Raw genomic sequence first — 13,157 nt, 5'->3', positions numbered from 1 at the left:
TTTAATACTTATCATAAGACCTCCTAGTTCTCTTCAGGTAATTGTATATTGATATTAAAATAATCGTTTTCAAATTTAAAATGTCTAATGGATATGTTGTTCAATGCAAACTGAATTACCATAAATAGATATATCCAAATTACAATTTATTGAACAGTATTTATGCCGTCTACTCTCAAAATACGCTTCACAGCATATTATAGTTACCTTTATAGATTTATGACAAATAAATGGAATGCTCTTATTCAACCTATTTCAATTTCATTTTTCCTTTTGTGTATCAGTGTAATTTTGTTTAAAGAGATCTGTATTTTATATTTGAAATGAAAGTTAAATAGTCATTTTGAATTTATCTGAATATGAAATTTATAAGAATTTTATGTCTTTCAAAAAACTGAAAATATACATATTAAGTTTTGTGCATGTTGAAAGTCCTTTTTTTCAAATTTAATTTCTTTGATGAAAAATTCAAAGACTTTTAAAGACTTATCTTGCTTGTATTAATGACCTTAGAAATAACATTAAACATGATGTATTTACAGGTCATCAAAAGAACAATTAATTATTGTGTGCTTGTTGAAAAAAGTAAATAAATTTTAGCCAACACTCTAAATAATTATGTATTTAAGAGTTACTCTAGAGTGACAGGATTAATATTTTAAATATCTGCTTCTAGCATTCTTAAATACAATATTGTTTACTACGGTTCAGTGATATCTAAGGTTTTTTTACAGATATTTTTAATTTATTAATGTTGCTAATGCAACTTTTTCATATTCCAATTCCATTGAATAGAATTATCAAAGTGTTGAGGACCTGCCACATGCATATTGCTGACAGTCCCATGTCAGCTTTAGTATTCCCAGTTGTGATCTTCACTATTAATACACTTAGATATATGTATCATCATATTTTTTAAATTTAGTTTTGATGGCAGATGTAACATGTTTGAGAATGGTGACTTGATTTATTATAAACTTTTCTAGATAAAGCTTGACATGTATCTTTATAAGACATAGTTGAAAACTTAAAGTTAACCTCTAGTTGTCTTCCTTTTTGTTTTTGCTTAGGTCTATGGGTTTCTGTCTTATTGTCAAATACCCTCACATACTCAGGTATTTATCTATTTTTTTAATACATTATTACCATTGGCCTTCAAAACATTTTTTGATTCCAGCGTCACTGGTGAGTCTTTTTTAGACGAAACATGTGTCTGGCGTAAATATAAAATTTTAATCCTAGTATCTATGATTATTTTATTTTCAATCCATCTTTAGATTTTTTTTGCTGAATTTGTTATTCAAGAGTGAATTAATACATGTATAACAGCAGTCTTGTATAAATCAAGGTAATCTCCAGAAAGGTTTATGTACATGTATATCACACATGATTTACATACCCTAATGTGCAGACAACAAAGCTCTTAGATTATAAATACCAGCGATAAGGAGACAACAGGTTTTTTTATGCTAGACTATCTGTGGTTTTCACTTACTTCTTCCGTTTCTTTTTCTTTTTCACTTTTTTCTCTAATTCTTTCTTTTCTTCTTCTAATTGTTTGTCTACCTCGGCTTCTGTGTCAGCTTGCGTACTAATTCCTGTGTCTACTGAAAAACAAAACGTGCATAAACTTTTAATTTCTCTGTCTTTTAACAGCAAACAACATTTTCTTGATGTTTATACAGTGTGCTGTAGCATGTGTAGCACAATACTTAGTAAATCTAAGCTGGGCCGGATTTGTAAAATCTAAAATTTATAAAAAATGAAAGGGAGCTCATGCCAATAGATATAAACAATTCACCAAAATTTCTTGCAAGTTGGTGAAATCATTCTTGAGTTATTGTTGGAAAACTGGAAGATCCCCACTTTTTTAATGAATAAAACTCCCAAAATAAATCAGAAATTTATAAAACAAGAGTGCACAAACTGAAATGTCCCACCTTCTTTACTAATCATTGATATTATGTTGATAGTCCTAATATTAAAGCCTTATTATAACTGCCATATAAACTTAACATCAACCAAGAAAACTAAACATTGACCTTTGAACCATGAAAATGAGGTCAAGGTCAGATGAACCATGCCAGGTAGGTATGTACAGCCAACAATTCTTCCATACAACAAATAAAATTGACTTATTGCTTATAGTTTAAGAAAAACAGACCAATACACAAAAGCTAAACACTGAGCAATGAACCGTAAAAAAAGAGGTCAAGGTCAAATAAACCTGTGTGACTGACATATAAATCATGAAATGTTTCCATACACCAAATATAGTTGACCTTTTGCATATAGTATAAGAAAAAAGGCCAAAACTCAAAAACTTAAATTTGACCACTGAACCATGAAAATGAGGTCAAGGTCATATGACACCTGCCAGGTAGACCTGTACACCTTACAACTATTCCATACACAAAATATACAGTATAAGAAAAATAGACCAAAACACAAAAACTTAACTATAACCACTGAACCATGAAAATGAGGTCAAGGTCAGATGACACCTGCCAGTTGGACATGTACACCTTACAGTGCTTCCATACACCAAATATGCTAGACTTGACCACCAAAACTTAACCTTGTTCACTGATCCATGAAATGAGGTCGAGGTCAAGTGAAAATTGTCTGACGGGCAAGGAGACCTTGCAAGGTACACACATACCAAATATAGTTATCCTATTACTTATAATAAGAGAGAATTTAACATTACAAAAAATCTTAACTTTTTTTTAAGTAGTCACTGAACCATGAAAAGGAGGTCAAGGACATAGAACATGTGACTGACCGAAACTTCGTAACATGAGGCATCCATATACAAAGTATGAAGCATACAGGTCTCCCACCTTCTAAAATATAAAGCTTTTAAGAAGTGAGCTAACACCGCCGCCGCCAGATCACTATCCCTATGTCGAGCTTTCTGCGACAAAAGTCGCAGGCTCGACAAAAACGAAAGGGACCAAAATTTCGTGCAAGTTGGTTAAAGTGTTTTTTAGTTAATGTGGGACATAATGACAACTGACGGACAGACAGACAGCAGTATACCATAATACATCCCATAAATGGGTGTATATAAAAAAAAAAGATCTGACGGATGAAATGTCTGTTAACTCTTGAATACTGAATGATTTCCTATTAATCAGGAATGTATGTTTTATTACAGATATATTGATTTGAAGGGGATGTTCCTATTCAATGGCATCTTAAACTACATATTGCAATATAAAACAGCATATCTATGCCATGTTACAATGAACAGATGATTAAAATGCATTATGTATGACAGCAATTCCCCTCCCTCATATTATCCTCAATCTTATCCAGGTTTAATTTTGTTGCACAACTACTTAGTGTATTCTATATGGTATAAATTGATGATAAGGATTCCCAACAATGGTTATAAGGTGTACACCTGAATTGTCTTATACTAAATCAAATAAACATGCAAACTTTGAGTAAAATATTACTGTTGACATGCAATTACTTACAACATCAGATATTTTATCAAAGAATTCAGTTAATAAATGACTCCTCTGCCAATAATTTATTAAAAACCATGACCAAGCATTTAATATATATATAATATAAGTAATCCAGTAAGCTTTGTTGTTGTAATCCTTTCTATATACATCATATCATAAATAGTTATTACCTGCCATATTTTTTGGGGTCTATAGGTGACATATTTTGGGGTCTATAGGTGACATATTTAGGGGTTTATAGGTGACATATTTTGGGGTCTATAGGTGACATATTATAGTCCCATCGACATAGTTAACCTTGGACTCAAATATGAAATAAATCGAAATCTGAAATGTTCACTCACTGCAACAGTAACCAAACATTGAATTCATTTGGGAAAAAATGGCTGTTATAGATCCTATATTGTTTTCGACTTTTGAAAAACATTAAAATTTGTTCATAATTCATTTTCCACCACCAAGTTCTGAAACCTTGGATTTAGTTATCGAGTAATAAGACTATTTCTTAACTTGTGAAATGCATCATGGAAGTTGTTGTTCCTATAGAAGAAACATTTGGCTACAACTTGCCCTAGATACAGACCCTTACAGACAGGACTCCTGTCACAGGAGCGACACACTAAAATGTCTAACCTGCTTTACTCATTATGACAGAATATAATGTGACACCATACATTGTAGGTATTGAAGGGCTAAAATTTCAGACCATAATGCATCTATCTGTACAATGTCTACCAGATAAGGATTTATCAAGCTCTTATCTATACTATTATATTGAGAAGACCTTATTTTGTGTGTCGCTTCTCTTCCTTTGACAATAAATTAATCCTCATGCCTCTGTGTTCTATAGGTACCATGCATAATTGCATTTGTCATCCATTCTTATGATTATTCAGTTTGGGTTATTTTGGGAGAACAAACATAACTGTGTCCAGGTATTGTTTCCATCATCAGACCAACTTTTAAGTCATGAAAGACTTCTGGTTTTAAATTTGCACATAATTTTCATAAGAGTACTCGGTGATAGCACAATAATTTTCATGTTGATAAAGACTCTGTATATAAAATAGCAGTTGTCGCCGTGGTGAAGAAACTTGGAATTGACAGTTAATAACAAATACACTGTATTTATAATATATGTATGTTCATAGTATACAGAAATGTGAAAATAATGGAATTTAACAGAAAACAAAAAAAATAATGGACTTTGGAAAAACAGGGATAATAATTTTAGTAGTGATTTCCTTTATAGAATTTTAGAAATAGCAAAAAATTGACTTCATTTTGTTGGCAGTTGTTAAGGATTCACAAAACAAATGCACATGTTAATATTTGACTTAAAAGTACTTGATAACATAACTATGTTTTTGTAAGCAAAGCTTTGAAATAATAAAACATTTAACAGTGATTTTATTTGTACAAAACAATAAACATTGCTCTTCAATGCTCTTAGGTCTAAAAAATGTTATAATACATATGTTGCCAAAAAAGTTAATGATCTTCAATAAAATTATTTTATGGCAACATATAACTTAGGTTTTTAGAAGTCCCTTATGATATCAAGAGGATTATTAGTTTATCATTTCCCTATAAAATTTTGGCAGCAATTTGCACTTTAAAAGAAATTTTCTAGTTTTTTGTTATGGTTTTTATTGAATCTATCTGTTTTGCTATTGACAGTAAAGGTAGCTACATCTTTTTGACACGTAATATAGTGGTTGAAAATTAAAATCCAATTGATGTATTGTTTTCAGGACAAGGTCTATTTTTTGAGAAATGGATAAAAGACAGATGCCAAATGATAATAAACAAGAGCTAAAAATGCAGACAAGGAGTGAAATCAAACCGTAACTGAACAAAAATTAACAAAAACTTACTGATAGTCATGGCAATCCTTAAATCCAAATTTTAACAAGCTTTCATTTTCATATTTTACAACCACCCTTGCTCATTTCAAACGTTACCGGTAAATTGATGAGTAAATTATGCCACTTTGTGTGTAAATTTATAATTCATATCAATATTGAACATACAGCATACAAAGGGGACATTAGTTTATTATATTATGTTAAACTGTCTTAAGTAAATAAAACAGAAAGAAATCAATGTACAAAACTGGCAGCTTATGCTTAAAGTTTGTTTAATATTTCAATATGAAGTTGAACCAAGCATAGGATAGTTTCATGTTTAATATAAAAAATATTAAAATTCAATTTTAATTTCAATTTTGATAAGACATACTAAAGGATTAAGATCACACAAACAAATATTGTGGATTTTTAATACAGTTCCACTTGGTACAAGCTAGTAATATGAACTGTAATTAAACACAATGTCAATAAAGTTCTTAACAAAATTTAAGAGCCCTTTAAATTATTGCTGCAGAGTGCAAAAAAACAATTTCAGAATGATGGTACTTAAAGGTTTAAGTAATAATTTTGAATGTTGGTGCAATCAGTCGTTATAATATTGAGTGAGAAATAAATCTCCTACATTAACTTGTCTAACAGGATATAGGGGTAACTATATCCCTTGTTCATTGATTATTTATTGGACCATGTTATGTCAGCTTATTACGTAACATACTTTTTTACCAAAATGAGCAAAAATAAAAATAAGACTATGTGGGCTGATTGCCAATGAGATATAACTATCCACCAAAGTTCAAATGGAGTGGATGTAAGCATTTATAGACAACTGTAAGGCCTTCAAAAATAAGAAAAATTCATACTGTAAAATTGGATATAAAGGCTCAGACAAAGATTAGTATTTAGCGTACATAGAACTGAGTTAAAAAAATAATAGCAAACACAGTAATCTTATAAACTATAAGTGAGTTCATAAGCCAATATGTGTATGACAATGCAAAAAGACTAAGCAAATTGGTTTGATTTTCAGGCCCCACAAATAGTTAAGACACTTGTTTCCAGAGCATAAATTCACCCATTCAGTGGAGGTAACTATTTCATTGACATAATCTGTTAATTATTGAAAACTGAACAACTTACTGTCAGCTTCTCCTTCATCATCCTCATCTTCTGGAAACTGTTGTATGAGTGTAGAAGCTCCATCCATCAAGGATAGGGTCGCCTGTCCTCCACCATTATCATATCCTGAATCCTCCCCTTCCTCTCCCTCACTGTCATCACTAGAACTACTGCTACTATCATCATCAGCTCCCCGTGCAGTCGTATCTCCATCAGAGGGATAATCCTCCGAATCCTTGTTACTCATGATGACCCACTTAGACAGCAGATGTTAACCTGTTAACAAAACAAAGTAACTTCTATTACATCAATGTAGAAACATATTGCTTGATCGTGTTGATTAAATAAGGCTATTTCTGAAGACTTCTGGTAGGTTTTTTTTTACCAGGGATTCATTTTTAAAAAGTTTTGACCTTTCAAATGCAAAGAATCCATATTTGTACAAATAAACCTCAGTATTGATAAAGTTCTTTTTTATCATTGGAAAGCATACAAAACACTCTAGTCTACATTTGTTTTATATCACATTTTTCTGATTACATATATATACAGTACTAGTATATATATCCACAAATGAAATGCAGGCTAAGGTCATATCTAGAATATTTGAAAATCCCCAAAATCAGAAAACTACATTTTTACCAAATCGTAAATTGTGTATAATTGATATTCATCATGCAGAGCAACTGTATTGGAACTGTTAATCATCCATGCATGATCATAGCAGAATGTAAAGCTATGTCTAAAATATACAATGCCATCACTGAATTTGCATAAAAATCTTCTAAATATTTTATTCCTTATTTAGTTATTAATCTTGAACTCATATTTTTCAGGTTCACAATTGTATAAAATAGTGCACATAACAATACATTTTCTCTTTATAGACATATAAACTTAACAAATATGAAATATAATTATCACCTTTAGTTTACACTTTCACACAAATCTTTTGTAATTTTAAATTCCCAAAAGACTGAGATTATAACTAAATAATAAATAAATCAGTCATTTGGTCTTTTATTGATTTTTCCCCTATGAAGTAAAACAATAAGACAGAAATTAAACTTTTAATGTGACATTGTGGTCAATGGGATTTTTTTTTAAAAGACTTTTTCAGTTTGAGAAATTCTGTTTCAAAAAATTAAAATAATACAGATGCCCTTTTCATGATTTACCTTCATAAAGAACACTCAAAGCCAAATATTTGAAACCAAGGATGTATAAGAACCAAAACAATTAAAGATCTACATGACCAACCTGTAGTTCTTAATGAAGTCAACAAAATAACATATATCTTTAAATGAAAATGATAAAAAATTAGCAATGCTCCTCATATTATAGCGTTTTAAACTTTCTAATTTGTTTATCTTACAAGGTTGAGGACTAGCATAGCAATGTATGTTATAAAATTGAGAATGTGTCAAAGAAAAGACAACACCCCAAGCCAACCAATGGGTCTTCAACACAGCCAGAAAATCCTGCTCCTTGAAGGCAAGATGTAATCTTCAAACTTTACTTATACGGGTACCAGTAATCATAAATTAAAACCTACTCATATCAAATAAATGACAACTCTTTATAAAATGAAATATTCCAGTCAGAGACCTAAGTGTTTATTTGGTTAAGCTAAGATTAATACTCTCATGCCAGTTATGGTAAACACCACCTATCTCTCTAATTGTGTTTGTCCCTCAGAATTATCAATCTCACCTCTATATTTATACTATTAATACATAATTTATGATTATTTCATATGACATTTCATGAAAGAAAAGTTATCGTTGGCAAAACTTTACAATCCCCTTCCTGATCAACATGAAATTAGGTACACCTACTTATTTCTTATAAAAGACTTAGGCACGGAATGTGGTCCACAATACAATGTCAACCTATCTTCAAAATTCTTTAACAAACTTAGTTAATTTATAATCTGGCATCTTGAAATACTGTGTGAATCTGAGAAAAATATCATTTCCTCTCAAATGTTGATGCAAGTTGAATAAAAGGACAATTTCCAGATATATATCATAATTGACATTTTTTACATTAACTTAGCCAGGATAATTGGCATTAAAACAAATATAATTTTGAATAATTTATTACATTAATGTTTCGTCAAACAATCCTTACGTTGAACTTATTGATGTTAAGACATACATATAAACCGCTATATATGGCACTGATGTGAGAAATCTTTTTTAACAAATCAATCTATATATAGACAATTATCTTAAATGTTTAATGGATATATAAAAAGATGTGGTATGAGTGTCAACGATACAACTCTCAATCCAAGTCACATTTTGTAAAAGTAACCCATATTAGGTCAAAGTACAAATGAAGTTTGGTTCATGTACATGTACAAAAATGTATATGCCATGAAAGACAAGTACCACAAACATTTGGTGAAAGCAAAAATTGAACATTTTTTTAAGGATAAAGAATTGTATGATCTGTGAATACATTATGTATTAGATGCAAATTGAGTCTGAATAGGTACCTAGTTTACACCTAGATATCATTATAAATGCAAATGGTACATGTAGAGTTTTGTAGACAGTAGTTTTCAATAATTTAGGAAAGGTCTTCAGCAAATTATGTATGTTATTGAGCTTCAATGATTTGGAATGCAGGAAATCCAAATTCATTTAACATTTTTTTTGTAAGCATAATAATGATGTTGGTATTACTCTCTTAAAACATAGGTTTTCATGTGACATCATTAGATATAATTCTTGTTGAAAGCTTGTAAAATGAACAAATCGCAAAGCAATATTTGTTAAAACACTGTACTGTAAACCAACTAATTTTTGCAAGCCATTTATAATGTGTATTTTCGAGTAAAAAAATAACATGAATATTAATTTTCCCATAACTGTATATCTTAAAGCTTTCCTTATTTAACTTCATCAAACAAATTTGAAAATTGAGAAATGAAATAGACGTCAAATGGGAAAATTAGGACTAAACGCGAAATAAAGTTTCCGCTAAAATTAGTTAAGACACAGTTATTTGATTTGTACAAAACGACGTCTTGTGATAACCAATAAGAAGCTTTAAACAGATTTTTAATTAATCAAAATGTATGAATATGAACTAAAAATTATTTATCCATAAACTTGTCTGACACTTAATTCTAAGAGTAATAATTACCTGTTATGTTTTAGAAAAGGCATTTTTCACTATTTTTCAGTTTATCTCAACATAAAACATTATCCAGGAACCATAATTATTTTATGATCACCAATCTTACAAATATTTAATCCAAAAGTTATAAATTCACTGGCCTACCACGATATTATCCAAAGAGAAAATAAAACACTTCAACAGTATATAATATACTTTAAATACGGTTTTCTGGCTACTTCTTCAAACCTTCAACAACTTCAAATATTGATATTTGTTAATGTGATGTTTATATTGACATTTCTGTTGATAAAAATGGTCTGAACAAAATTGACTTGTAATATTTGTAGACTATACACAGAGGACAAGTTTTACATCTAAGTTATACTATAATAGGTCTATATACATGTATGTGTTAACATTATTGATCATATATTCCCAGCCTTTTATTGTTCCACCATAGAGACTTTAAATAAAGACGGTTTACAGTGTTCTTTTAACCAAGAGATTATTATATTCACGGAACAATGATCACTATATGTATACTGAATATTAAATTGGAAAAATTCCAGCATGAACAAAAATAATATATGTAAAGACAATAAGAATTTTAAACTGAACAGAATTAGTTTTGTTAATTTATATTCAATAAAAAGATTTAACTTTTAGAATGAGAGGTCACTACCAAACACAAATGAGGCAAAACTTAATTGTATATCTTTGTGAAACCTTAGAGTCAACATTTATAAGCAAAAACTAAGAACAAAACAGGTCTTTAATAATTAACTTTTCTAATTGAATTAAACAATTGACAGGAAATATAAGCTACCTAAAAAAACGTACTTTCTTGTTGTTTATGGATATCAGCTTTATTAATATAAATATGATAAACTAGGTTAAGTTATGGTCAGTGGGTTATACTTAACATCCATGATTTGTAAGTGAGATAAAGTCATTCAACCAACTTTGATTATATTCTTACAATTGCATTTGAAAGTTACCTATTAAAAAAAAATCAAGGTACTGAAGATCAGTTGACCGCAAGTTCTTGTGGGTGGTAAAAAACACAAATCTCTATAACTGAAACTGAGGTTAATGTACAGAGATACATTTTTTTCTGAGACAAGTTTGTGCATGGATGATGAATAAATGACAAAAATCAGTATAAAATTGAGAATGGAATGGGGAATGTGTCCAAGAGACAACAACCTGACCATAGAAAAAACAACAGCAGAAGGCCACCAACAGGTCCTCAATGTATTGTAGCGAGAAATTCCCACACCCTGAGGCGTCCTTCAGCTGGCCCTTAAACAAATATATAATAGTTCAGTGATAATGAACGCCATACTAATTTCCAAATTGTACACAAGAAACTAAAATTAAAATAATACAAGACTAACAAAGGCCAGAGGCTCCTGACTTGGGACAGGTGCAAAAATGGGACAGGGTTAAACATGTTTATGAGATCTCAACCCTCCTCCTTTACTTCTAGCCAATGTAGAAAAGTAAACGCATAACAATATGTACATTTAAAATTCAGTTCAAGAGAAGTCCGAGTCTGATGTCCGAAGATGTAACCAAAGAAAATAAACAAAATGACAATAATACAAAAATAACAACACTTTCTATTACACAGAAAATAGTATATTTTCAATATAATGTACGGTGCCGCGCACAACACTATCTAACCAAAATATATTGTATAGAAATGGTTATTAACGGCTCAAATGATTATAATACCAAAAACATGGAAATTATTAAAAATTTTAAACACAAGAAATTATGCCAATTCCATAATTAAAAATAATTCCAAGTTCAAAAAATAGCCTGTTATATGAATATCTGGCACAATCCTTCCGGTTAGGGGTTTAGTATCATACCATCATAACATATATGAGAAGAACATACATGTAACCTGTGTCATGCCAATAACTGGTTTTTGAAAAAATGTGTTTAGTTCTTAAGCAAAGACCCTATAAGTGAATCAATATTAACGCCAAAATAAGCAGTCTTTAATGACCTGACAACAGTATCATAACTATATCCATTCTTAATAAGTCTATTTAAAGGTTTTGTTAGTTTCGGAGGTGAATATTTTTGTGCATTATAAAGAATGTTTCCATAAAAAATTGGATGTGAAATACCTGAACGTATAAGAAGTCTGCATGATGAACTGGTTTGTTGTTAAAATTATATTAATGTAACAGTTACATGTATATATAATTTTCATTCATTTGTATATCATTATATTTTACAATTCTAATAATAGTGCAGTGCAAGAGCATGGTGCACACTCTTCTGTAAAACATCAATTTTTCTAAAAGATTAGATAAAAAGAGTAGGCATTCATATTTTCCTGCAAAACAATTACTTTTAATAGTTTCCAGTCCTTGCTGGGAATGTAGCAAAAAATTCTTCTGCATGCTTTAATTTAGTGTTGTCATGTCACCAAAGATGTTCTTTCCTCATTTTGTAAAAAATGGTGTAAACGGAAAAATCTGATAAAAAATCTCTTGATTTTTATTTAAAATAAATGTATGAATGTGGTAGATAAGAGAATATCACATTTTGAAAATAATTTAGAAGCAAATAATGGAGTACATAACACACCTATTTCCAGAATAAGAAATTAACTTCAAATACTTTCAAAGGGGTTTGAGTTTGTACCGGCCGACAAAGCAGCCAACAATGTGGTTGTGGTATGACGTAAATACTATACGGTCGTTCTTAAGAATGAAATTTTAAATTCATCTACATTCAAGTCCATCCGCTTCACAGAGTCATATAGTAAACAAGCATATCACAACCACATCAAAGCTTAAGGTTTTTTTCTGAACATTTGAAGGTCCCTACTATGTATTTGCTACCTAAACTACACAAAAAAACATTTAAATATCGTTTCATCTCAGCCTCTAGCAAGTGTTCTACAACTTATCTGTCAGTGCTCTTATCTAGTTCATTAACTACTATTAAAGAGCTTATCATAAACTATTGTAATAAAATATATGAACATAGTGGTATAAACCATTTTTGGAGTGTAAAAAAATCTTTGGATGTTTTAGATAAATTATGGGCTTTGGATGGTCCTTTTGATTCTGTTAACAGTTTTGATTTTTCTACATGTACTCTTTACACTACACTTCCACACTATCTTATTAAACAAAAGTTTTCCTATTTAATTAAATGGTCGTTTGGTAAAACTGAATGTAGATATATTTGCTGCAACTCATATAAAGCCTTCTTCTCTAATGAGAAAGGTAAATATGCTAGATATACTTACTGGAGGTGTGATGAGATGATTGAAGCTGTTCATTTTCTCCTTGATAATATTTACATACGTTTCGGCAACAAAGTTTATCTACAGGTTGTAGGTATCCCCATGGGCACTAATTGTGCTCCTTTATTAGCAGACTTGTTTTTGTACTGTTACGAATCACTGTTTATGACTAAACTCAGAAAAGACCAGTCCAAATTGCATTTAATTGATAAATTTAACAACACTTACCGTTATCTTGATGATATTTTTTCATTAGATACATGTAATAAGAATTTTCTCAATATA

The 13,157-nt window shown here is 30.2% G+C and overlaps 1 protein-coding gene across 20 annotated transcripts in view; it reads right to left on the bottom strand.

Moving 5' to 3' along the window:
• Positions 1-13,157, bottom strand: part of LOC134714771 (tubulin polyglutamylase ttll6-like) — a 40,959-nt gene that overhangs the window by 21,462 nt on the left and 6,340 nt on the right. For 19 of the 20 annotated variants that reach the window (XM_063576320.1, XM_063576310.1, XM_063576300.1 and 16 more), the window contains exons 2-3: positions 6,488-6,742; positions 1,496-1,607 (exon numbers count right to left, since the gene is read on the bottom strand). In XM_063576320.1, coding sequence (XP_063432390.1) covers positions 1,496-1,607; positions 6,488-6,713 — 338 coding nt within the window. In that variant the 5' untranslated portion in view covers positions 6,714-6,742. Of the gene's footprint in view, positions 1-1,495; positions 1,608-6,487; positions 6,743-9,622; positions 9,976-13,157 lie in introns of those variants that run through there. The other variant, XM_063576302.1, reaches the window with a different exon arrangement.

This window comes from Mytilus trossulus, chromosome 4 (assembly GCF_036588685.1).
Source record: "Mytilus trossulus isolate FHL-02 chromosome 4, PNRI_Mtr1.1.1.hap1, whole genome shotgun sequence".
Lineage (NCBI taxonomy): Eukaryota > Metazoa > Mollusca > Bivalvia > Mytilida > Mytilidae > Mytilus > Mytilus trossulus.
This window is presented reverse-complemented; position numbering and strand designations above follow the sequence as displayed.